The sequence below is a fragment of the Stenella coeruleoalba genome, assembly GCF_951394435.1.
Source record: "Stenella coeruleoalba genome assembly, chromosome: 6".
Taxonomy (NCBI): Eukaryota; Metazoa; Chordata; class Mammalia; order Artiodactyla; family Delphinidae; genus Stenella; species Stenella coeruleoalba.
The window spans coordinates 34,350,930-34,378,299 of record NC_137151.1 but is presented as its reverse complement, the minus strand read 5'-3'; the positions used below and the strand labels follow the sequence as shown (position 1 = coordinate 34,378,299).

General features: G+C 38.5%; 2 protein-coding genes across 10 annotated transcripts in view; one reads left to right on the top strand and one right to left on the bottom strand.

The window, feature by feature from the left end:
* The window catches only part of ZRANB3 (zinc finger RANBP2-type containing 3), a 362,989-nt gene extending 358,474 nt beyond the window's left edge, over positions 1–4,515 (top strand). For all 6 annotated transcript variants that reach the window (XM_079924961.1, XM_079924967.1, XM_079924959.1 and 3 more), the window contains one exon: positions 4,198–4,515. In XM_079924961.1, the coding sequence (XP_079781087.1) occupies positions 4,198–4,296 (99 nt within the window). In that variant the 3' untranslated portion in view covers positions 4,297–4,515. The remainder of the gene's footprint in view (positions 1–4,197) is intronic.
* The window catches only part of RAB3GAP1 (RAB3 GTPase activating protein catalytic subunit 1), a 131,362-nt gene that overhangs the window by 68,807 nt on the left and 35,185 nt on the right, over positions 1–27,370 (bottom strand). For 2 of the 4 annotated variants that reach the window (XM_079924969.1, XM_079924970.1), the window contains exons 4-5: positions 21,797–21,929; positions 19,585–19,663 (exon numbers count right to left, since the gene is read on the bottom strand). In XM_079924969.1, the coding sequence (XP_079781095.1) occupies positions 19,585–19,663; positions 21,797–21,929 (212 nt within the window). Of the gene's footprint in view, positions 1–2,598; positions 2,781–5,115; positions 5,131–19,584; positions 19,664–21,796; positions 21,930–27,370 lie in introns of those variants that run through there. The other 2 variants (XM_079924971.1, XM_079924972.1) reach the window with 2 other exon arrangements.

Here is a 27,370-nt window from a genome sequence, read left to right as displayed (position 1 = left end):
CCACATCCTTTGAGCTGTTTTGAAGATCCTGAAACCCCCACCAGGTGGGAGAAGTTAACTGTCTGCGGCCATGTAGGGCCCAGAGTGGTTGGAAGCAGAAGGTTGATGATGCTGACTTCCAATTACCTCACTACTAACCCATCAGAAGAATGTCCACAAGCTGACCACACACCCCACAAACCACCCCCTCCCTCACCCCGTCTTTATAAACCTTTCCTTGAAAGCCTTCGGGTCTTTTAAGCACTGGCTGCCCTGGACTCCTTGCTTGGCTCCCTGCAATAAATGCTGCACTTTCCTTCACCACAACCCAGTGCCAGTAGACTGGCTTGCCTGCACACAGGCAAATGGACCCAAGTCTGGTTCAGTAACACTGCTAGGTTATTAATTTTGGTAAAATCTAGCAATTTTATACAACATAGCTCCATTTCTTCCCGTTTGTGCAATATTGTCATATATATTATGGATACATGTTACAAACCCAACAATACAGTGCTATAATTATTGCTTAAGCAAACTTATGTTTTAAAAAAATAGGAGAATATATCTTTTGTATTTATTAGGGAATTTCCAATGCTCTTCATTTCTTCCTGTGGATACGCGTTACTGCTTTCTTTAATACTGCCAGTAAGGCAGGTGAGCCTACAATGAATTCTCTCAGGCTTTGTTTATATGACAATGTTGTTATTTCACATTTTCTTTTTTTTTAATATATTTATTTATTTATTTTTGGCTGTGTTGGGTCCTCGTTGTACACTGCACGTGGGCTCTCTCTAGTTGCGGCGAGCAGAGGCCACTCTTCATTGCAGTGTGTGGGCTTCTCATTGCAGTGGCTTCTCTTGTTGTGGAGCACAGGTTCCAGGAACACAGGCTTCAGTAGTTATGGCATACAGGCTCAGTAGTTGTGGCTCATGGGCTTAGCTGCTCCTGGCATGTGGGATCCTCCCGGACCAGGGATGGAACCCGTGTCCCCTGCATTGGCAGGTGGATTCTCAACCACTGCACCACCAGGGAAGCCCCCTCACCTTTATTTTTGAAAGTTAGTTGTGGTGGCTATAGAATTCCTGGTTGATAGTTTTTTCTGTTTCAGCACTCTGAATATGTCACTGTACTGCCCTCTGACTCCCACTGCTTTTAATGAGAAGTCAGCAAGCAGTACTGTCCTCTTGTACATGATGAGTCATTTTTCCCTTGCTGTTTTTGATTCTCTTTGTCTTTGGGTTTCAGCAAGTTGACTAGAACGTATCTAGGTGTGGTTCTCTTTTATGTTTATCCTACTTGGAGTTCACTGAGATTCTAGGGTCCCTGAGGAATTTTTTTTTTTTTCTCCATCATACCTGGGAAGTTTTCAGCCATTATTTCTGAAATAATATTTTCTGCCCTTTTCTTTCTCTTCATCTGGGATTCCCATTACAGTATACTTTGGAACAATGATACTGACCCATGCATCTCTAAAGTTCTGTTCATCTTTCTCTAACTTTTTCTTTTATTCTTTCGATTGGATAATTTCTATTAATCTTTCAAATCTACCAACTCTTTATTCTGCTATCTCAGATCTGCTTTTGAGCATATCTGGTCAAAATTTATTTCAGCTATCCTTTACAACTCTAGGAATTTCCATTTAGTTCTTTATTATAATTTCTATTTATTGAGGCTTCCTATTTGACTCATTGTTAGTCTATTTTTAATTCTTTCGATACAGTTCCTTTAATTCTTTGAACACACTTATAAGTGCTTTGAAGTTATTGCTGCATCCAACCTCTGGACCCCATGAAGAGTCCATTTCTACCGACTGTTTTTTTCTACTTACACATGTCACACTTCCCTGTGTGACCTTGCAAATCTATTAATTTGTGGTTGAAAATTACATTTAGATAACATATTGTAGTAAAATCAGGTCCTGTTTAACTTTCTGCTGGTTGTTAGTTTCTTTTTTGTTTGTTTGTATTTAGTAAATTGCAGACTACAACTGTGCAATCTGTATTCCCCAAAGTATTGTTACTTATGTCTCTATTCAGTAATCTTATCTTTTAGCCTGGCTCCCTAGGGGCTACCCCTTGTCTGTGTAGCTTAGTGGTAAATCAGTAATTTGGGCACAGATTGTGCTCAAATAGCTGAGCCCATAACGCTTTCCTTCTGCTGACTGATCTGTGTGTCCAGGTTGGGGAATGCATACAAAGTTGCAACCAGTTCTCAAGTTAGGGCTCTCTTGGGTCTTCCACGCACACATGTAGTTTCCCTATCACACAGGGATGTGTACAGAGTGTATCCAGCTCTACTATGGCTTTCATACAGGATCTCCCTGTTACATTTCTGAATAATCCACCACTGGCTTTGGACTAGGTGTGGAACCTTGACCTAGCAAAGGTACAGGGTTTCCCCATCCATTCTCAATTGAGTCTGCTACTTTTAGTAGGCAAAGCCACAGGCTTTTGCCCTCCACCCAGAATCAAATCTGCCCATCTGGCAATAGAGCTTATGGTTTTCATGGCCAACCTAGACTGGAAAGCTACAGTTCTCATCAACACAGACTGGGGAGAAGAGGGGGAGGTGACAGAAACAGCAACGGGCAAAAGGGCCAGAGGTTCCCTCTACTCTTACCTAAGCTCTAGCAGTTGTTCAAGAATAAATGCTCCTAAATTTATTTGCCTCTAGTGCCTTGAAATGGTTGTTTTGATTATTTTTTTTCCAGTTTCATACTTTTTTTTCACACTTTTTTTTTCCAGAGAGGAATTGACAATTCTTCATGTCACAGTTACCGGAAGTCCTCTAAACGTTTGCTTCTGAAAGAATAAGAACATTTTACAGGTCCTTAGGGCTAAATACCATTCTTTCAAAACTATCAGGTTCTTTTACACGTATCTCTTTCTAGGACTAGAAAAAAAATACATTAAAATCACAAATATGAATCTCTTTTTAAAAAGCTATCGTAATTATTCAACTACACAGCTGACAAGATTTCTTATGGACTGCTGCTTACGCTGTTGCTGTTTCTTTGTGGTGACCAATGAAGTGTGATTGAAGGTGAAAGCCCAAAGACCAGTCTAGACAAAGGCAAAATCAGAGACAAAAATCTGTCCTCAGTTAAATCTAGCTGTACTTTCAGTGTATTTTTCTAATCTCAGTAAAGTCTCCTCAGGCATGTAACATTTATGCTCTCACTTTCTGTATTATTTTCATATAGCTGCTATAACAAATTACCACCAACTTGGCAGCTTAGAAAAACACAAATTTATTATCTTTCAGTTCTATAAGTTAGAAGTCTGACGCAAGTCTCACCAGGCTAAGTCAAGGTGTCAGCAAGGCTATATTCCTTCTGGAGACTCTAAGGGAGAATCCATTCCTTGCCTTTCCCAGTTTCTAGGGGCTACCTTCATTCCTTGGCTCATGACCTTCTTCCATCTTCAAATCCAGGAACAGCAGGCCAAGTTATTCTCACATCACAACACTCTGACACTGACTATCTTCTACCTCTTTTTTCTACTTTTAAGAACTTTTGTGATTATACTCAGCCCACCCAGATAACCCAGGAAAAATCTCCCCATCTTAAAATCAGCTGATTAGCAACCCTAATTCCATCTGCTCTCTTGATTCCTTCTTGCCACATAACCTATACTCACATGTTCTAGGATGTGGACATCTTTAGGAGGTACAGAGGTTCATTATCCTGGCTACCACACCCTCTGCTCAAAAAGTATCTCATAAATTTACCTTTGGACATAAATGTCTTCTAAGGCTAATGTCTGTGTCATTTCCAGGGCTAATTTTCTTTTAATAAGTAACAAATAATGAAGGGAATAAATCTCTAACGATGATTTCAGCATCAGGCCATTAGAAGGTATTTAAAGGATAGGTTATATAAGGAGGCAGAGAGAATCAGCCAACAGATCACATCATTAAGAACAGTTACCTTGCCTAGACTATAAAACTTGATCGTGAAACTGTAAACAAGACTTTGTGTCCCTGTTTTTTGAAGCAAGAGGCTTTTGCTTTAGTCTCCCAGACCTCCCCTGAATCTCAAAAGGCTGGCTCAAGAGTTAATTACTAGTAAATGTGAGCATGTAGAGACAAAGCAAAGATGTTGGGCCAAGAAACTGGTAACAATTTAGACTATAAGTCAGCCATATAGCAGAGTCACTGAACTCCCAGTTCCCTGAAAGATATAAAGGTCTCACACACATTCCTAACTTGTTTTTACAGAAACCAGATCCCCACCAGATGAAAACTGCCGACCCCAAGCACGAAGACCCCAAACTGGTTGGAGCCAGAAGACTGATGATGTGTGAAACTTCACCTTGATGTCAACCAGTCCAAGAACAGAGCACAAGCTGATCATGGACCATGCGGTGCCTTGGAAAAGCCATCGCAGAGTTGGGTCTTTTGAGCATAAGCTGCCCGTTCTCCTTGCTTGGTACATTGCAATAAATGATGCACTTTACTTCACCACAACGCGGTTTTAGTTGATTGGCTGTGCTGTGCAGACCCAAGTCCAGGTTCAGCAGCAATCATGCCCACGTATCTTCTTGAGACCAGTTTTATAAAATATCCTTTAAAAAGTTAAACAGGCTTAAAACTAATCTGGCATGTGCCTGATATAAAAACTGAAACTAGGATATATCAAAATAGGTGTAGATTATAAACTTAAACCATCAAAATTCAGCATTTGACATAAATGTTCTATTTTCTAAAGATTAATAGAATCTTTAATAGATTAATAGAGTTTTGATTAATCATATGTTAAGTTTTTCTCCTTCTGACAGGGTCAGTCTTTACTAACTGTATTATGTATGGTATAAATATTTTGCATAATACCTCAAATTTTCAGTGTCTGCTTTATTAACTTTAGTTCAATTAAAAGAATGAAATATTTATAAGTGAAAACTTCTGTGTATCTTATTCTTCAGTTGCTAAGAACCATGGTGATTAATTTGTATCCTTGAAAATTTTAAGAATTTTTATTTTTAACAATTATAATTTTAAAATTCTGTAAAAAAAACATAAGTATGCAAACATTATGAAATCTCCTTAAGATGCCCAGTTCACATTAGGCTCCAAATACACAGACACCACCTCATCTTTTGCCATTCTCCACACTCAGCTGCCATACTCCAGGCTTACCAAACTACTCACAGGTTTCAAGTTCATTTAGGCATCATCACGTCTACTGATGCTCTTCTTCGGCCTTGAATACCTTTTCATCTAACTTCACCTGGCTTATTCTCACTTGCCTTGCAGGATTCAGGTAAGGCATCACCTCTTCTGGAAACATTTTCCTGACTTGATCTGTCTAGAAAGGCAGTATCTCCTATGAGTTTGCATCAAGCCCTGTGCTGCCCTCCATGAGAGCACTTACCAACAGTGTTGCCATTTGTTCCCTTGTCTCTATCCCTCTTCTAATCCCAAAGCTCACTGAGGCAGGGACCACATTTTATCTTTCATATCCCAGTACCTGGCTCACAGTAAGTGTTTAAAAAGAATGTTTGCTGAGTAAAAGAAAACACACATACTTTTAATATGTCTAATTTTCAAATAGTTCTCAAAAGATGGTTGTTGGTCTTCTAACCTTTAAGAAAAATCAAATTTAAAAAATGGAAGTGATACAGCAGATTGACATGACACAGGTCCTCCTTCCCCCCAAACACACCAAAATACCTAATAAGACATGATAATGTTTTTGAAATACAGAGCTGAACTTGAAAGAATAAAGAGGCGATTCCTGAGTCACAGAAACAAAGAGGGAACTGAATGGCAGAAGTAAGCATGCAAAGGTGACTCTGAAGAAAACCAGGGGATTATCAACTCTGGATATAGGCCCTCACAGCTAGGGACTAGGGATTGGGATTTTACAGGATAAGCCTTTCAGAGGCTAAAAGCCTATTAGTACGGCTCACAAAGCTGTCTGCAAAACTGAAGGTGCTTTGATAGACTAGACAGAGAGTGATGGAAGAAAAGTCTGTTTATGTCTGAGAATACCACATATTTAGCTTAGCTAAATTCACATAAATAATATGAATTATATCACTCTGAGACTGATAAGGTATAACCAGCTCAAGGGAAGCTGTCTTTGGCATGTATCCAGGCTAGGTTATGTCTAAATTGCCCGAGCCTCATAATAAATATAAATAAGGCTAGGTCTCGAAACTATGCTTCCAAAAGTATAATATGACTCAGATATTGGCATCCCTTGCTTATGAGGGACTGAGAGTAAGAAGCTGCATACTTTTTCTGATGATGTTACCAATCTCTCTACAAAGTACCCTAAACACATCAGTTTCCTTCTGTATCCTTTATATTTAATCAAGCATTGTCTGTGCACGGACTTTCCATCAATCCAAATCAGTACACAGGTTGTAACGTTTTGAATGGCCCCTCAGGGATATGGGTGTACATGAGGCAAGGAACTGGAACTACGACTTCTCCTTAAAGCCTGGATCTTAGAAGAGACTGCCACCTCAATAAAACAAATCCAGGCCCAGATGGTTTCAATGGCAATTCTACCAAATAGTAAAGAAGATAGCATCAATTTTACACAGTTTCTTCCAGAAAACAGAAGTGAACAAATTACTTCCCAATTTATGTTATGAGGCCAGCATTTCTCTGACATCAAAATCAAAATATAGGAAAACTAAAGACTAATATTTCTTATTAACACCGACACTAAAGTCCTCAACCAAATACCTGCATATCAAATTCAGCAATACATATAAGCACAAATACAAATTACACCATGAAGAAGCTGAAGTAGAGTTCATCTTGCGATGCAAAGCTAAAGAGCTATCTACCAAAATCAACCAATGTAATCACCATATTAAAAATCTACAGAAGAAACAAATAGGGACTTCCCTGGTGGCACAATGGTTAAGAATCTGCCTAACAATGCAGCGGACACGGGTTCGAGCCCTGGTCAGGGAAGATCCCACATGCCGCAGAGCAACTAAGCCCGTGCACCACAACTACTGAGCCTGCACTCTAGAGCCCACGAGCCACAACTACTGAAGCGTGTGCGCCTAGAGCCCGTGCTCCGCAACAAGAGAAGCCACCACAATGAGAAGCCCACGCATCGCAACGAAGAGTAGCCCCCTCTCACCGCAACTGGAGAAAGCCCGCGCGCAGCAACAAAGACCCAACACAGCCAAAAAATAATTTAAAAAAAAAGAAACAAGAAACAAATGATCATATCAATTCAAGCAGAAAATGCACTTGACAAAATTCAACATCCATTCATATAAAAGCTCTCAGCGTACTAGGAATAGAACATTCTCAACCTAATAAAGAGCATCTATGAAAAAACTACACCTAACATATTTAATAGTAAAAGACTAAATGCTTTCCCTCTGAGATTAGGAGCAAGACAAAGACGTCCACTCTCATCATTCCTATTCAGTATTTTACTGGAGCCTTAGCTAGTTTAAAAGGCAAGGAAAGGCTTCCCTGGTGGTGCAGTGGTTGAGAGTCTGCCTGCCGATGCAGGGGACACGGGTTCGTGCCCCCGTCCGGGAAGATCCCACATGCCGCGGAGCGGCTGGGCCCGTGAGCCACGGCCGCTGAGCCTGCGCGTCCGGAGCCTGTGCTCCGCAACAGGAGAGGCCACAACAGTGACAGGCCCGCGTACCGCAAAAAAAAAAAGGCAAGGAGAAAAACAGAACCAGATATTGGAAAGGAAGAAATAAAACTACCCCTATGCACAGACAACATGACTGTTTACAAAGAGAATCCAAAAGACATCACAAAACTCCGAGAACTAATAACTGAATTTAGTAAGGTCATGGGATATAAGGTCAATACACAAAAATTAGCCATATTCCTACATACTAGTAACAAAGAGCTGGATATGAAAAATGTTTAAATAATACCATTACAATAGCTCCTTTTAAAAAAGCAGTAATTAGATACAAATCTAACAAAACATATACAGGATCTGTCTGCTGAAATCAAAGAGGACCTAAATAATTGGAGAAACCATGATCATAAAATGGAAGACTTAGCATAGTAAACATACCAATTCTCCACCAAACTGATCTACAGACTCAAAGCAATTCCAATCAAAATTCTAACAGGACTTTTTGTAGACATAGATAAACCAATTCTAAAATTTAAATAGAAAAGCAAAGGAGCTAGAGTAGCCAAAACAACTTTGAAAATTTAAAAAAAAAAATTGAAGGAATCACACTACCTAATTTAAAGGCTTATTACAAAACTATAGCAACCAAGACACAAACCCACACAAATATGGCCAAACGATCTTGGACAAAGGTGCAAAAGTAAGTCAATGATGAAAGGAAACTCTTCAACAAATGAGGTTGGCACAAGTAAACATCCACATGCAAAAAAAAGAATCTTATCCAAAAATTAACTTGAAATGGATAACAGCTCTAAATATAAAATGTAAAACTTTTAGAATAAAACACAGAATTGACAATGTGATGAAAGTTAATATCACCAGTGACTAAGTCATGATAATAACATGACCTTCTGATATGATATGATACAAAGGCATTTCACCTCTATGGTATTCTCTCCAAAAGTCATAACCCACGTGTAACCATAAAATAATTTTTCTTACTTTAAAAAGTTTTTAAAAAGACACAAACCCAAATTGAAGGAGATTCTACAAAATACCTGACTAGTACCCCTCAAAATCTCAAAGTGATGAAAAATGAGGAAAGACAGAAATTTTCACAGAACGGAAACTAAGGAGATATAACTACATGCAATGAGGTATCCCAGATTAGATCTTGCAACAGAAAATGGATGTTAGTGGAAAAACTAGTTAAATAAAGTTTAACTAATAATAATGTACCACTGTTGGTTTCTCAGTTTGTTTGTTTGTTTTTCTTTTTCGGTACGCGGGCCTCTCACTGTTGTGGCCTCTCCCGTTGCGGAGCAACAGGCTCCAGACGCGCAGGCTCAGCGGCCATGGCTCATGGGCACAGCCGCTCCGCAGCATGTGGGATCTTCCCAGACCGGGGCACGAACCCGTGTCCCCTGCGTCAGCAGGTGGACTCTCAACCATTGCGCCACCGGGGAAGCCCAGTTTCTCAGTTTTGACACACATACCATGGTAACATAAACTGTTAAAAGTAGGGAAAACTGGGTGAAGGGTATCCCGGGACAGTCTGTACTATCTTTATAACTTTTCATAAATCTAAAATAAGCCAAAAAAATTTTTTAAGTTTATATATTTTTATCAAATAGAAGAAAGGCTTTGTGACCTTGTGCAAGTGTTCTCGGACATGGCACTAAAGCATGATCTATAAAGTAAAAATCTAATAAACTGAACTACATCAAATTTAAAATTTTTATTCTGGAAAAGACACTAGTAAGAGAATGAAAAGATAAACTACTGTCCAGAGGAAATATGGGTATTCAGAATATATAAAGAACTCTCAAAACACAGCAGTAAGAAAACAACCCAATTAAAAAGTGCACAAAAGACTTGAACAGACACTTCACCATAGAGTATATACGATGGCAAATAAACACATGACAGATATTCAAAATTCAAATTAAAACTAGCATGAGATATCACAACATACCTATTAGAATGGCTAAAACTAAAATAACTGACACCAAGTACTACTGCGGATATAGAGCAACTGAAACTCTCATACATTGTTGATGAGAATACAAAATGGTACAGTCACTCTGGAACTCAGTTTGGCTGTTTCTTATAAAGTTAAATATACACTCGCCATATGACTTAATCCCACCCTAGATATCTACCCAAGTAAACTGAAACTATATTTTCATATAAAACATCTATACAAAAATATTTACAGCAGCTCTATTCATAAATGTCCAATCCTAGAAACAATCCTACTACCCCTCAACAGGTAAATGATTAAACTGTGGTATATCCTTAAAACAGAATACTACTCAGCAATAAAAAGGATAAAACCATTGATAAAAAATTACTTCAGGGGCTTCCCTGGTGGCGCAGTGGTTGAGGGTCCGCCTGCCAATGCAGGGGACGCGGGTTCGTGCCCCGGTCCGGGAGGATCCCACATGCCCCAGAGCGGCTGAGCCCGTGGGCCATGGCCGCTGAGCCTGCGCGTCCGGAGCCTGTGCTCCGCAGCAGGAGAGGCCACAACAGTGAGAGGCCCGTGTACCGCAAAAAAAAAAAAAAAAAAAAAAAATTACTTCAAAGGATCTCAAAAGCATTATGCTGAGTGATAGAAGCCAGTCTCACATGATTACTCTTTGAGTCCATCTCTATGACACTCCTGAAAGGACAAAACTGTAGTGATTCAGAACATATCAGTGACTGTCCGCATTATAACAAAGAAGAGGAGTTTGGGGGAGGTTACAGAACTGTTCTACATTCTGACTGTGGTAGCAATTTTAAAAAACCTATACATGGAGGTGATTTGAGAAGGTGGCGGAAGACTAAGATGCAGAGATCACCTTCCTCCCCACAGATACATCAGAAATACATCTACACGTGGAACTGCTCCTATAGAACACCTACTGAACGCTGGCAGAAGACCTCTGACCTCCCAAAAGGCAAGAAACTCCCCACGTACCTGGGTAGGGCAAAAGAAAAAACAGAGACAAAACAATAGGGACGGGACCTGCACCAGTGGCAGGGAGCTGTGAAGGAGGAAGGATTCCACACACCAGAAGCCCCTTCGCAGGCGGAGACTGCGGGTGGCGGAGGGGGGAAGCTTCGGAGCCGCGGAAGAGAGCACAGCAACAGGGGAGCGGGGGGCAAAGCAGAGAGATTCCCGCACAGAGGATCAGTGCCGACCGGCACTCACCAGGCCGAGAGGTTTGTCTGCTCCCCCGCCGGGGCAGGCGAGGCTGGGAGCTGAGGCTTGGGCTTCGGTCCGATCCCAGGGACAGGATTGGGGTTGGCGGCGTGAACACAGCCTGAAGGGGGTTAGTGCGCCACGGTTAGCTGGGAGGGAGTCCGGGAAAAATTCTGGACCTGCTGAAGAGGCAAGAGACTTTTCCTTCCCTCTTTGTTTCCTGGTGCGTGAGGAGAGGGGATTAAGAGCGCTGCTTAAAGGAGCCCCAGAGACGGGCGTGAGCCGCGGCTATCAGCGGGGACCCCAGAGACGGGCATGAGACGCTAAGACTGCTGCTGCGGCCACCAAAGAAACCTGTGTGCAAGCACAGGTCACTGTCCACACCTCCCCTCCTGGGAGCCTGTGCAGCCTGCCACTGCCAGGGTCCAAAGATCCAGGGACAACTTGTCCAGGAGAATGCACGGCGTGCCGCAGGCTGGTGCAATATCACGCTGGCTGCTGCCACCGCAAGCTCACCCCACACACGTACCCCTCCATCTCTGCCCCCTGAGTGAGCCAGAGTCCGCGAATCAGCTGCTCCTTTAACCCCTTTTATTCTGAGCCATGTGGATGAAAGGCTCTTGGTGCTCCAGCCAGGAGTCAATCCTGTGCCTCTGAGGGGGGAGAGCCAACTTCAGGACACGGGTCCACAAGAGACCACCCAGCTCCACGTAATATCAAATGGCGAACATCTCCCAGAGATCTCCATCTCAACACCAAGACCCAGCTTCACTCAACGACCAGCAACTACAGTGCTTGACACCCTATGCCAAACAACTAGCAAAACAGGAACACAGCCCCATCCATTAGCAGAAAGGCTGCCTAAAATCATAACAAGGCCACAGACACGCCAAAACACACCACCAATCGTGGACCTGCCCACCAGAAAGACAAGATCCAGCCTCATCCACCAAACTACAGGCATAGTCACCTCCACCAGGAAGCCTACACAATCCACTGAACCAACCTTAGCCACTGGGGACAGACACCAAAAACAACGGGAACTATGAACCTGCAGCCTGCGAAAAAGAGACCTCAAACACAGTAAGATAAGCAAAATGAAAAGACAGAAAAAAACACAGCAGATGAAGGAGCAAGGTAAAAACCCACCAGACCTAACAAATGAAGAGGAAATAGGCAGTCTACCTGAAAAAGAGTTCAGAATAATGATAGTAAAGATGATCCAAAATCTTGGAAATAGAATAGAGAAAATACAAGAAACATTTAACAAGGACCTAGAAGAACTAAAGAGGAAACAAGCAATGATGAACAACACAATAAATGAAATTAAAAATACTCTAGAAGGGATCAATAGCAGAAAAACTGAGGCAAAAGAACGCATAAGTGACCTGGAAGATAAAATAGTGGAATTAACTACTGCAGAGGAGAATAAAGAATGAAAAGAACTGAGGACAGTCTCAGAGACCTCTGGGACAACATTAAATGCACCAACATTCGAATTATAGGGGTCCCAGAAGCAGAAGAAAAAAAGAAAGGGACTGAGAAAATATTTGAAGAGATTACAGTTGAAAACTTCCCTAATATGGAAAAGGAAATAATTAATCAAGCCCAGGAAGCACAGAGAATCCCATACAGGATAAATCCAAGGAGAAACACGCCAAGAAACATATTAATCAAACTATCAAAAATTAAATACAAAGAAAACATATTAAAAGCAGCAAGGGAAAAACAACAAATAACACACAAGTGAATCCCCAAAAGGTTAACAGCTGATCTTTCAGGAGAAACTCTGCAAGCCAGAAGAAACTGGCAGGACGTATTTAAAGTGATGAAGGAGAAAAACCTACAACCAAGATTACTATACCCAGCAAGGATCTCATTCAGATTTGATGGAGAAATTCAAACCTTTACAGACAAGCAAAGCTGAGAGAGTTCAGCACCACCAAACCAGCTTTACAACAAATGCTAAAGGAACTTCTCTAGGCAAGAAACACAAGAGAAAGAAAAGACCTACAATAACAAAGCCAAAACAATTAAGAAAATGGGAATAGGAACATACATATCGATAATTACCTTAAATGTGAACGGACTAAACGCTCCCACCAAAAGACACAGATTGGCTGAATGGACACAAAAACAAGACCCGTATGTATGCTGTCTACAAGAAACCCACTTCAGACCTAGGGACACATACAGACTGAAAGTGAGGGGATGGAAAAAGATATTCCATGCAAATGGAAATCAAAAGAAAGCTGGAGTAGCAATTCTTATATCAGACAAAATAGACTTTAAAATAAGGCTATTAAAAGACACAAAGAAGGACACTACATAATGATCAAGGCATCGATCCAATAAGATATAACAATTGTAAATATTTATGCACCCAATATAGGAGTACCTCAATAAATAAGGCAAATACTAACAGCCATAAAAGGGGAAATCGACAGTAACACAATCATAGTAGGGGACTTTAATACCCCACTTTCACCAAGGACAGATCATGCAAAATGAAAATAAATAAGGAAACACAAGCTTAAAATGATACATTAAACAACATGGATTTAATTGATATTTATAGGACATTCCATCCAAAAACAACAGAATACACATTTTTCTCAAGTGCTCATGGAACATTCTCCAGGGTACATCATATCTTGGGTCACAAATCAAGCCTTGGTAAATTTAAGAAAACTGAAATCGTACCAAGTATCTTTTCTGACCACAATGCTATGAGACTAGATATCAATTACAGGAAAAGATCTGTAAAAAAATACAAACACATGGACAGTAAACAATACACTACTTAATAACCAAGAGATCACTGAAGAAATCAAAGAGGAAATCAAAAAATACCTAGAAGCAAATGACAATGAAAACACAACGACCCAAGACCTATGGGATGCAGCAAAAGAGTTCTAAGAGGGAAGTTTAGAGCAATACAATCCTACCTTAATAAACGGGAAACATCTCAAATAAACAACCTAACCTTGCACCTAAAGCAATTAGAGAAAGAAGAACAAAAAAACCCCAAAGTTAGCAAAAGGAAAGAAATCATAAAGATCAGATCACAAATAAATGAAAAAGAAATGAAGGAAACGACAGCAAAGATTAATAAAACTAAAAGCTGGTTCTTTGAGAAGATAAACAAAATTGATAAACCATTAGCCAGACTCATCAAGAAAAAAAGGGAGAAGACTCAAACCAATAGAATTAGAAATGAAAAAGGAGAAGTAACAACTGACACTGCAGAAATACAAAGGATCATGAGAGATTACTACAAGCAACTCTATGCCAATAAAATGGACACCTGGAAGAAATGGACAAATTCTTAGAAATGCACAACCTGCTGAGACTGAACCAGGAAGAAATAGAAAATATGAACAGACCAATCACAAGCACTGAAATTGAAACTGAGATTAAAAATCTTCCAACAAACAAAACCCCAGGACCAGATGGCTTCACAGGCGAATTCTATCAAACATTTAGAGAAGAGCTAACACCTATCCTTCTCAAACTCTTCCAAAATATAGCAGAGGGAGGAACACTCCCAAATTCATTCTACGAGGCCACCATCATCTTAATACCAAAACCAGACAAGGATGTCACAAAGAAAGAAAACTACAGGCCAATATCACTGATGAACATAGATGCAAAAATCCTCAACAAAATTCTAGCAAACAGGATCCAACAGCACATTAAAAGGATCATACACCATGATCAAGTGGGGTTTATTCCAGGAATGCAAGGATTCTTCAATATATGCAAATCAATAATGTGATACACCATATTAACAAATTGAAGGAGAAAAACCATACAATCCTCTCAAATGATGCAGAGAAAGATTTCGACAAAATTCAACACCCATTTATGATAAAAACCCTGCAGAAAGTAGGCATAGAGAGAACTTTCCTCAACATAATAAAGGCCATATATGACAAACCCACAGCCAACATCGTTCTCAATGGTGAAAAACTGAAACCATTTCCACTAAGATCAAGAACAAGACAAGGTCGCCCACTCTCACCACTATTATTCAACATAGCTTGGGAAGTTTTAGCCACAGCAATCAGAGAAAAAAAAGAAATAAAAGGAATCCAAATTGGAAAAGAAGAACTAAAGCTGTCACTGTTTGCAGATGACGTGATACTCTACATAGAGAATCCTAAAGATGCTACCAGAAAACTACTAGAGCTAATCAATGAATTTGGTAAAGTAGCAGGATACAAAATTTGTGCATAGAGACTCTGGCATTCCTATACACTAATGATGAAAAATCTAAAAGTGAAATTAAGAAAACACTCCCATTTACCATTGCAACAAGAAGAATAAAATATGTAGGAATAAACCTACCTAAGGAGACAAAAGACCTATATGCAGAAAATTATAAGACACTGATGAAAGAAATTAAAGTTGATATAAATAGATGAAGAGATATACCATGTTCTTGTTTGGAAGAATCAACGCTGTGAAAATGACTGTACTACCCAAAGCAATCCACAGATTCAATGCAATCCCTATCAAACTACCACTGGCATTTTTCATAGAACTAGAACAAAACATTTCACAATCTGTATGGAAACACAAAAGACCCCGAAGAGCCAAAGCAATCTTGAGAACGAAAAATGGAGCTGGAGGAATCAGGCTCCCTGACTTCAGACTATATTACAAAGCTACAGTAATCAAGACAGTATGGTACTGGCACAAAACAGAAATATAAACCAATGGAACAGGACAGAAAACCCAGAGATAAACCCACGCACATATGGTCACCTTACCTTTGATAAAGGAGGCAAGAATATACAGTGGAGAAAAGACAGCCTCTTCAATAGTGGTGCTGGGAAAAGTGGACAGGTACATGTAGAAGTATGAAATTACAACACTCCCTAACACCATACACAAAAATAAACACAAAATGGATTAAAGAGCTAAATGTAAGGCCAGACACTATCAAACTCTTAGAGGAAAACATAGGCAGAACACTCTATGACAGAAATCACAGCAAGAATCTTTTTGATCCACCTCCTAGAGAAATGGAAATAAAAACAAAAATAAACAAATGGGACCTAATGAAACTTCAAAGCTTTTGCACAGCAAAGGAAACCATAAACAAGACCAAAAGACAACCCTCAGAATGGGAGAAAATATTTGCAAATGAAGCAACTGACAAAGGATTAATCTCCAAAATTTACAAGCAGCTCACGCAGCTCAATAACGAAAAAACAACCCAATCCAAAAATGGGCAGAAGACCTAAATAGACATTTCTCCAACGAAGATATACAGACTGCCAACAAACACATGAAAGAATGCTCAACATCATTAATCATTATAAAAATGCAAATCAAAACTACTATGAGATATCATCTCACACCGGTCAGAGTCGCCATCATCAAAAAATCTAGAAACTATAAATGCTGGAGAGGGTATGGAGAAAAGGGAACACTCTTGCACTATTGGTGGGAATGTAAATTGATACAGCCACTATGGAGAACAGTATGGAGGTTCCTTAAAAAACTACAAATAGAACTACCATACGACCCAGCAATCCCACTACAGGGCATATACCCTGAGAAGACCATAATTCAAAAAGAGTCACGTGGGCTTCCCTGGTGGCGCAGCGGTTGAAAGTCCGCCTGCCGATGCAGGGGACGCAGGTCTGTGCCCCAGTCCAGGAGGATCCCACATGCCGCGGAGTGGCTGCGCCCGTGGGCCATGGCCGCTGAGCCTGCGTGTCCGGAGCCTGTGCTCCGCCACGGGAGAGGCCACAACAGTGAGAGGCCCGCGTACCGCAAAAAAAAAAAAAAAAAAAAAAAGAGTCATGTACCAAAATGTTCATTGCAGCTCTATTTACAATAGCCTGGACATGGAAGCAACCTAAGTGTCCACTGACATATGAATGGATAAAGAAGTTGTGGCACATATGTACAATAGAATATTACTCAGCCATAAAAAGAAACGAATTGAGTGATTTGTAGTGAGGTGGATGGACCTAGAGTCTGTCATACAGAGTGAAGTAAGTCAGAAGGAGAAAAACAAATACCATATGCTAACACATATATATGGAATCTAAGGAAAAAAAAAAAGTCATGAAGAACCTAGGGGTAAGAAAGGAATAAAGACACAGACCTACTAGAGAATGGACTTGAGGATACGGGGAGAGGGAAGGGTAAGCTGTGACAACCTGAGATACTGGCATGGACATATATACACTACCAAACGTAAAATAGATAGCTAGTGGGAAGTAGCCGCATAGCACGGGGAGATCAGCTCGGTGGTTTGTGACCACCTAGAGGGGTGGGATAGGGAGGGTGGGAGGGAAGGAAACACAAGAGGGAAGAAATATCGGAACATATGTATATGTATAACTGATTCACTTTGTTATAAAGCAGAAACTAACACACCACTGTAAAGCAATTATACTCCAATAAAGATGTTAAGGGAAAAAAAAAAACCTATACATGTGTTAAAGTTCAGTGAACTGTTCACCAAAAACAAAAAAAGGTCAATTTACTTTATGCTAATTTTAAAAATAAAATGTTTAAAAAGCAAATGGGAATATTAAAGAAAAAAAACTACTGGGAGCTCCCTGGTGGCGCTGTGGTTAAGAATCCACCTACCAGGGCTTCCCTGGTGGCGCAGTGGTTGAGAGTCCGCCTGCCAATGCAGGGGACATGGGTTCGTGCCCCGGTCCAGGAAGATCCCACATGCCGCGGAGCAGCTAGGCCTGTGAGCCATGGCCGCTGAGCCTGTGCGTCCGGAGCCTGTGCTCCACAACGGGAGAGGCCACAACAGTGAGAGGCCCGCCCACCGCAAAAAAGAAAAAAAAATAAGAATCCACCTACCAATGCAGCAGACACAGGTTCAAGCCCTGGTCTAGGAAGATCCCACATGGTGCGAAGCAACTAAGCCCGTGCGCCACAACTACCAAGCCTGCGCTCTAGAGCCCTCAAGCCACAACTACTGAGCCCACGCACCTATAGCCTGTGCTCTGCAACAAGAGAGGCCACCACAATTAGAAGCCTGTCCTCTGCAATAAAGAGTAGCCCCCGCTTGCCGCAACTAGAGGAAGGCCGCGTGCAGCAACGAAGATGCAACGCAGCCAAAAATAAATAAAACAAATAAATTTATTTAAAAAAAAAACTACTAACAAGTGACTTCCGTTAATAAAGAAATCACTAACAAGTGATTTATTAATTTCATACATAGAAAGGTTTCATGTATTTATTCAATGAATATTTAACTATGGACTACTTGTCAAATACACTTTTTTGAAATATATATTAAAAAGCTGAACAGAAATTATATAACAGCAGTGAGATTTTGATATATGCACTATGTGTTATTATCTTATTAAATCCTCACAGTTACTCTCAAAGGCACATATTATTTATTATTCTTACTTTACCAATGCAGAAACCAAATCAGAGAAATTAAATAACTTGCCCAAAGTTGCTGAGATAATAAGTACTTGAGCTAGAAATTAAACATTAGTTTGTCTAATTCAGCGTCTGACCAAACAGTAGATGGTCAATTAATGCTGAATGAATGAATGCACATAAATGCATGCTCTATTATACAAGCTGCCTTCTGACATATTTTGTCATGTTAAATGTATGTATTCACATTTTAAAAGATAAAAGAATCTAGATGGATTAAATTAAATGGGTAATTTATTCATTAAATTCCTTTTGTAGTTAAGTTCACAGTTTTTAAAAGATCAGATTAAAATAACAGGACTATTTGTGAAACATTAACCAGTGTATTGCACTTGCAAATAGTTTTCTTCTTTTTAGTGCTACATAACCTACTTGATATAGTAATCACAATGGAATGAAGAAAAAAGAAACAAACACAGATACTGTCATTTTCCCTTTCCTTAGAAATTCTTTAATAAAAAAAATCAAAAGACCAACTCACACCAACAGAATAATTTAAAACCAGTATATAAATTTCCTTCAACTAGGTCTCCTTCCTTGACCATATACTCATACTTGGGCCATTTTGATGGTAGTATGTTTTAACACCAACCTCTTCAAAATAAAGAGATGCTGAGAATAATTGAAAAAAGATTAAAAGATCTTTAGAAAGTTTAACAGACGTAAGAGAGTTTTGATGTTATCACATAACTGTTTGAGATCAACATTTTATGTCAATTCAATTTTCAGCAATATATATTAAGTTTCCTATGATATTTAAGCGTTCTATGCTAGTCATCAGAATTATAGTTAGGTACAACCTAGATTATGACACATACTGTTCAGAAAGGATTTAACAGCAGGACTATGACTGCTATCCTCAGAAAGGCCTACTTCTAAGGCTGCCCGTTGGCTGGTACCTGGGAACCTGGATTTGTGGAGGCGTCTCACCATTTTCCCTAACTGATGAGTTACTGTGCCTAAACTGTTTGTACAAACAAAGCGGTTTATGCTGAACACCTGCTTTCCTTTTAGGAGTCTGAAATTTTGTTATGTAACAGTCAGAGGGTGCCTACGTGACCAGCCCCTAATTAAAAACCTGAGAGCTGAGGCTTTAACAAGCTTCTCTGGTAGAAAACGTTTCATATGTGTTGTCACAACTTGTTGCTAAAGGAACTGAATATGTCCTCTGTGACTCCATTAGGAAAGGACTCTTAAACACTTGCACTTCCTCCAAACTTTGCCTAAGGCACCTTTCCCTTTGCTGATTTTGCTTTGCATGCTGTCACTCTAAGAAATCCTAGCAATAACAGCAACTACATGCTGAGCCCAGTGGGAACTCCTAGAAAATCATCAAACCTGGAGTCAGTCATGGGGCCTTCCTGACATACATACTAAAAGTTATCTGAGTAAAATGTATACTTACCATCTTACCAGGCAATGTGCTCTGGGAGGAAAGTCATTATTCATGCACAGCAAATCTTGCATAGATTGTGGAATAACATCTACAGAAATATTTGATAATTAAAAAGTGAGTATGTTCATTCTAAGGCAGAATTTTATCACATGATTTAAAGAAATCATTCTATGACATGTCTTGCTAGTCCATGTAGTTTTGCGACTGCTGAACGATTTGTATCTAAGGCTAACTCTAAGCTTTGGAGGAAGACCAGTGTCTCGCTTGCTCTCTCCCTTTTCTTTTAAAAAAAAAAAAAGTCCATAAAAAAATATATATTTATATATATATCATTCCCATGTTTATATTTTCCATTCTTCTAAATCATGATTCAAACAATTTCTCATTCCTTACTAGAAAACCTTGTTTTATTTGTTCTTCTTAGCCTGCCCTTGTCTTTACTTTTCTTCAAAATTATACTTAGAAGTCTGTCAACTCTATACACCTCCCATGGCTAGTCTTTGCTCACCCCTGGCCGTCTTAAATATTCTTGTAAAACCACTACGTAGCTTCTCCTTTATAACCCATATATCTGTAAGTACATGTATTACTATCCATAATAAGATACTAACATCAATGATAATTACTTACACTCGTAAATGCATAATAAATTCAAAGCATAAAGAATAATGTTTATAAAAATATTTCCTGGAACCTCCCTGGAGGTCCAGTGGTTAGGACTCCGCACTTCCACTGTTGGGGGCGCAAGTTCGATCCCTGGTCGGGGAAGATCCCACATGCCACGCTGTGCAGCCAAAAAAAAAAAACCAATTTCCTTTTGCTGTATAGCTATACTTGCTGAGCAAATTTGTATTTTGTTAATTTGAAAAAAGAACAGGAGAACACTAATGACTTGATGCTCTAATTAAAATAAGCAACTCCCATAAATAAAAGACCGGTGTTCAAATCTTCTGACCTCTGATAATCGTTTTAAACATGTGTCTCCAAATTAATTGAGCTAATGGTTTGCTTGTAGCTTCTACCATTAGTTACAGCTTCAATCACGACCAAATTAAAACTGCCCAATACATACACACATGCAGCAATAATGCCTTAACTACCTTAAATCCATTCACCTTCTCTCATCATCTATTCATCTATTCTCTCATCTCTATTCATCTCAGAAACACTGATTCTAGGGGCTTCCCTGGTGGTGCAGTGGTTGAGAGTCCGCCTGCCGATGCAGGGGACACGGGTTCGTGCCCCGGTCTGGGAAGATCCCATATGCTGCAGAGCGGCTGGGCCCGTGAGCCATGGCCGCTGAGCCTGCGCATCCGGAGCCTGTGCTCCGCAACGGGAGATGCCACAACAGTGAGAGGCCCACGTACCGCAAAAAAAAAAAAACTCTTAAAATGGATCTTTCTCTTAAAATGACTGATAATATAAAATCAAGTTGCCTTTGCAAGTTTGTAAATTATGCCTAGCAAATAAAATATATGCCTTTTTGGGGAAGAAACTAACTCTTAAAATTATTTATTAAGCTGCAAATGATGTTTGCTAACTTGAATACTAACTGCAATGCTTATACAAGAGCCTGGTAAACATCAGTAATCATGAGATAGGTGCTTATGTACAGTATCTTATTAAATCCTCCCATTAACCCTCCAGGTAGTATTACTCCATTTTACAAATGAGATCAGTCAAATGTAGAAAGGTCAAGTAACTAGTAAGTAGAAAAACCAGACTCTGAAGTCTGGGGTATATCCAAAACATGACACTGACTAATCAATAACTTTTTTAAAATTCTTCAAAGCCCAGCTTAGTTACTTAATTCTCTATAACATCTTCTCTAATCTCTCTGCACTAAAAGTGATCTTTCCTATTCTGAACTCCAGTAAGACTTTGTGCTTTGGGATGGCACTTACCACTTTTTACCTCTTACTATTGTTACTTACTTATAGACCTTATCTCCCCTACTGGAATGTAAACTTTTCTCAGTTGGGCTTAGCAGAGTACCGAGCACATCTCAGGCATTCAATAAATATGTGCTGATTTAATTAATTTTAAAATAAATGATGCTGCAATTTTTCCTCTGCAAAGATCATACTCTATTTCAGATGTGAAACGACTTTGCATATGTAAAATATCTCCAGAGGATACTACTTAATTAAGAGAACTAAATTCATAATTCAAAATTATAATCACTCTTACAAGAGTTTAAAAATATGTAGTACAAACTTACCTTCTAATACTTCATCCTTTCCTTCTTTATCAGGGAATTCTTGTACAAGATAATGATGAGTGATTGAGAACTTGAAATCAGCAAATGAAATCTCATCTGATTTCTCTTCCCATGTTCCAGAAGTAAATATACCCTGTATTTAACAAAAAAAACAAAAAAAGGAAAAACATCTACTTTATGGTATTCAACAGTTACCATTAGGTTTATTAACCACAGATCTTTTTTCCCTTTTTCTGCCCATTAATCTAAAAGTTCGATCCTATATTTATCCTTCCCATAATAAAAGGAAAAAGAAAAATATGTAAGTGAATAAACAAAGAGGAAATTATTTTATAAACTATTTATCAGTGCTCCTTTAGAAGAAAATTCCCCTAGAATATTAACTATCAAGTGACTTACAAAATTGTAATTTTCAAGTAATTTTTGTAAGATGAGTCTCTATATAAAATCATGAATATACAGTAAATTCCATGCCTCTTCACACACCAATAAAACCCCAACACCTTCTCGACCAACAGCAGAATCTGTGAGTAGCTTTTAACTGAAAATAGTTAAGTTTCATAAATTTTAAAAATTATAAAAAAATACACGACAATATTATTTTTATTATAAAGATCTCAAATCTAATAACATCACTACATGGTACACAGAATTACTGGATATCAGAAACTGCTTCAGAAAAAGAAAAGCAAATTTGTAAAATCAATTTAAGTCACATGAAATCTGTAGTACTTATTTGCTTAACAGGTTCTGCAAGCTTCTTTATCAACCTTTGGCATTCAAATATTTTCAATTAAACAGCAACTTCTTCATTGGAAAATATTTTAATTAAAAATTCCAAACAGCCCTCTTACTTACACAACATAACCATAAAAAAGGATTTTTGCCACAAGTCCTCTAGTCTCCCATAGCTATTCTTTCCACTGGAGAGATATTACAGATAGTCATTACAGCATAGCACCACCACTACAAGGCAGAAATACCAACTCAGCAACTTCCAAATACAGATAGCCCAAAACTAGACAGGAAAAATGTAAGGAATGATTCTCTGCATTACTGAATTTTTTAAAAGTGTTTTTCAGACTGTACCTAAGTTTTATGTGTTCCTGGCAAGGTATTTATAATTCTGAATCTTTTTATTAGGAGAATAATCACCATGTATGATACATATCAAAAACTATGATTTTTATACACTGGGTTTCTTTAAAGTGAGGTTAACCTGTGTTAAGATATATATGGCCTGTACCAAAAGTCTCAAACTGCAGCAAGTAATAAATGATATACGTAAGAGCTTGGTTTGCTAGGAAGAATGCCCACAATAAAGCAGTGAAAGCTAAAACTAAGGTGGGGGGGAAAGTCCGGAAAGTGAGAGATAAGTCCCCTTTTCAAGCTTGCAGAAAACCTGAAATTTTTTTTTTCCATATTTTTAATTGAAATATAGTCAATTTACAATGTTATGCTAGTTTCTGATGTACAGCAAAGTGATTCAGTTATACAATCCATACTTTTTCATATTCTTTTCCATTATGGTTTATTACAGAATATTGACTATAGTTCCCTGTGCTATACAATAGGACCTTGCTGTTTATCCATTCTATATATAATAGTTTACACATCTGCTAGTCCCAAACTCCCAGTCCTCCCCTCCCCCTTGGCAATCACAAGTCTGTTCTCTATATGTCTATGAGTCAGTTTCTGTTTCATAGTAAGTTCATTTGTGTCATATTTTATTTTTCTTTTCTTTTTGCGGTACCCGGGCCTCTCACTGTTGTGGCCTCTCCCGTTGTGGAGCACAGGCTCCGGACGCGCAGGCTCAGCGACCATGGCTCACGGGCCCAGCCGCTCCGCAGCATGTGGGACCTTCCCGGACGGGGGCACGAACCCGTGTCCCTTGCACTGGCAGGTGAACTCTCAACCACTGCACCACCACTGCACCCTGTGTCATATGTTAGATTCCACATATAAGTGATACCATATGGTATCTGTCTTTTTCTTTCTGACTTACTTCACTTAGTATGATAATCTCTAGGTCCATCCATGTTGCTGCAAATGGCATTATGAAATATTCCCTTAAAATGATACAAGAAACATTATCTGACCCTAATCCTGCATTCTAGGTACAACTGTCAACCTTACTGAACAGCTATCTCAAGGTGGATTTGGTTGTATTCAATATAGAGGGCATGCAGGTTCTGTATCCAAAACAAACTTTTTAAGATAATTTAGCTTAACTCAAAAACAACACTCCAACCTCCCTCCTTCCATTCCATTATGATAGTCACTTGACACCAAATTCCAGTATGGTGTATATTTACTACTAGAACCAGAAAGGATAACTCTAGTTCAGAATTAATCTAGTAATTCATCAAAAATAACTTCTGATGGCCCTAATTAGAAAATAAAAAGGATTAAGCACACAGACTAGAAAGAAAGCTGTCTGCATTCACAGATGGCATGATTATGTACATAACATATCCAAAGGAATCTACAAAGTACCAAAACTAACTGAGTTTATAAAGTTGTGGAATTCAAGGTCAGTATACAAAAATCATGTGATTTTTATATACATATACTGAGCAAACACTTGGGAAATTAATTTTTTTTAAATACCACTCTTATAACATCAAAAAAAATCAAATATCTAGGGAAAAGACAATGAAAGATGAGCAAGAACTCTACCTAAAATACCTCAAAGCATTACTAAAAGATATTAAAGACCTAAACAGAGATATTTCATGTACATGGACTGGAAAACACAACACCATTAAGATGTCGATTCTCCCAAATTGATCTATAACTTCAACACAATCCTAATCAAAATTCCAGCAGGCATTTCGTAAAAACTGCCAAGCTGATTCTAAAACTAACATGAAAATCCAAAGACCCTAGAATAGCTAAAATAATTTTTGATGAAAAGTATACTACCTGATATTAAGATTTACTTTGCTACAGCAATTAAGACAGTACAGTACTGGCATAAGGACAAACAGATCAATGAAACATAACATAGTCCAGAAATATATTCACACTAATACTTCATTTTACAACAGAGGAGCCTCTACAATTCAGTAGGGAAAGGATGGTCTTTTCAACAAATGGTTCTGAAATAATTAGATATTCATATGCAAGAGAACACAGAATATCCTCACAACCTTAAAATAGGCAAAAATTCCTTTGACAAGACACAAAAGTCACTAACAATAAAATCAAAAACTGAGAAAATGAACTTCACTAAAATAAACATGCTCATCAAAAGACACAATTAAGAAAATGATTAGGAAAGCCATAGACTAATGGGAAAACTCAAAATACATATATCTGACAAAAGACTCACAACCAGGACGTACAAAAATAATTTTTAAAACGAAACAATCCAATATTTTTTAATGAGCAAAATACTTGAACAGACACTTAGCAAAAGAAGGTATGAATGACTAATAGTTAACTGTGATGAATCACCAGATACTACTGAATTTCAGTAGTCGACAGCAAAATGCAAATTAAAACCACAATGAGATACCACTTCACACCCAGTAAGATGACTAAAAATAAAAATCTGACAATGCCAACTGTCAGAATGTAGAGCAACTTGAAATCTCACATACTGCTAAGAGTATACAATGGTACAACCTTGTACTTTAGAAAAGTTTGGCAGTTTCTAATAAAACTGAACACAAGACCTAGCAATTCTGCTCCTAAGAATATACTCAAGAAAAATCAAAGCGTATGTTCACCAAATTGTTCATAGCAGATTATTAATAATAAGAAAAAAATGGAAACAATTTAAATATTTATCAATAGGAGAAAGGATAAACACACTGTGGTACAGTCATACGATCCAAAAAATGATGTGTGTAACATGGATGAATTCTTAAAATATTATGTTGAGCAAAAAGTCAGACACGAATGCATAGTGTATGATTCCACTTATATGAAACTCAAGAATGGGTAGAATTAATATATAGTGAAAGAAATAAGAACTATGGTTACTTAAGAGATAGAGAGAAAAACCAGGAATCTTTCTGGGATGATGAAAATTGTTTTTTACTTTAGATGGTAGTAACATGGGTACATACATTTGTCAAAATAAACTGTAAATCTGAATTTTGTTCATTTTACTGTATGTAAACTATAACCCAACAAAGAAAAAACACCAATAGAACACCTCTTTAAAAAGAGATAAGGCGATATGGGGGAATATTAAACTTCTGAGGAAAATGCGGTAGGTAGGGAGAGGAAGATGCTTTTTTTCCAAGAAAAAAGATAATGGCAATTATGTAAGAACAACATGCACTAAACATCATCATGTGGACCCAACAATCCTTTCCACTCATCTTTCAACTTAATAAATTTTAGGTAATTAAGAAATATTCTCAGCCAGAACTCTGGAGGGCCAAAGACCTCAGCAAGATAAAGGTCACTCTTTTAGTTGAGCCCTTCACAATGTCAGGCCCAGACTATTTTAATAGCTTTCTACTGGTCTCCGTATCCCTACCCTACAATCCTTCTTCCTAAAATATAAATCTGATATTGTTCTTCTGTTTAAAATACTTTAGTGGATTTCCATAACCTATAAGAGGCTTCCAGAGATGTTTAATCAGGTATTCTATCAGTAAAAGATTTTGAGTATCCACCTCCATATATGTATATTTTTATTAACAAATTAAGCATTACTGTAGCAATATATTATGCATATGATATATAAAACAAAAACATTAAAAACGGATATAAACATGTAATATAATTAGAAGTCATAATACAAAAATGGCTTATCACAAGCACCTCTAAGTGTGGCATTACTGGGTTGGCCAAAAGGTTCATTTGGTTTTTTCTTAAGATGGCTCTAGTAGCACTTAGTTGTCTTTAACTTCATGTGAAACAATTTTGTTAGACTGTATGTGACAGCTGTCATATCAGCATGCATTTAAGAAAAGACTTATCAAAACTGGTGAATTTTTGTGTAGCCATTTTAATACTGAAGATGAAAGAAAAAGAGCAACATTTTCGGCATATCATGCTTTATTATTTCAAGAAAGGTAAAACGCAACTGAAATGCAAAAAAAAGATTTGTGCAGTGTATGGAGAAGGTGCTGTGACTGATCGAATGTGTCAAAAGTGGTTTACGAAGTTTTGTGCTGGAGATTTCTCGCTGGACGATGCTCCATGTTCAGGTAGACCAGTTGAAGTTGACAGCTATCAAATCAAAACATTAACTGAGAACAATCAATGTTATACAGTGCGGCAGACAGCCGACATACTCAAAATATCCAAATCAAGCACTGAAAATCATTTGCACCAGCTTGGTTATGTGAATCGCTTTGATGTTTGGGTTCCACGTAAGTTAAGTGAAGAAAAACTTCTTGACTGTATTTCCGTATTCAATTCTCTACTTAAATAAAACGAAAATGTTCCGTTTTTAAAATAAATTGTGACAGGTGATGAAAAGCAGATACTGTACAATAATGTGGAATGGAAGAGATCGTGGGGAAAGTGAAATGAACTGCCACCAACCACACCAAAGGCCCGTCTTCATCCAAAGAAGGTGATGTTGTATATATGGTGGGATTGGAAGGG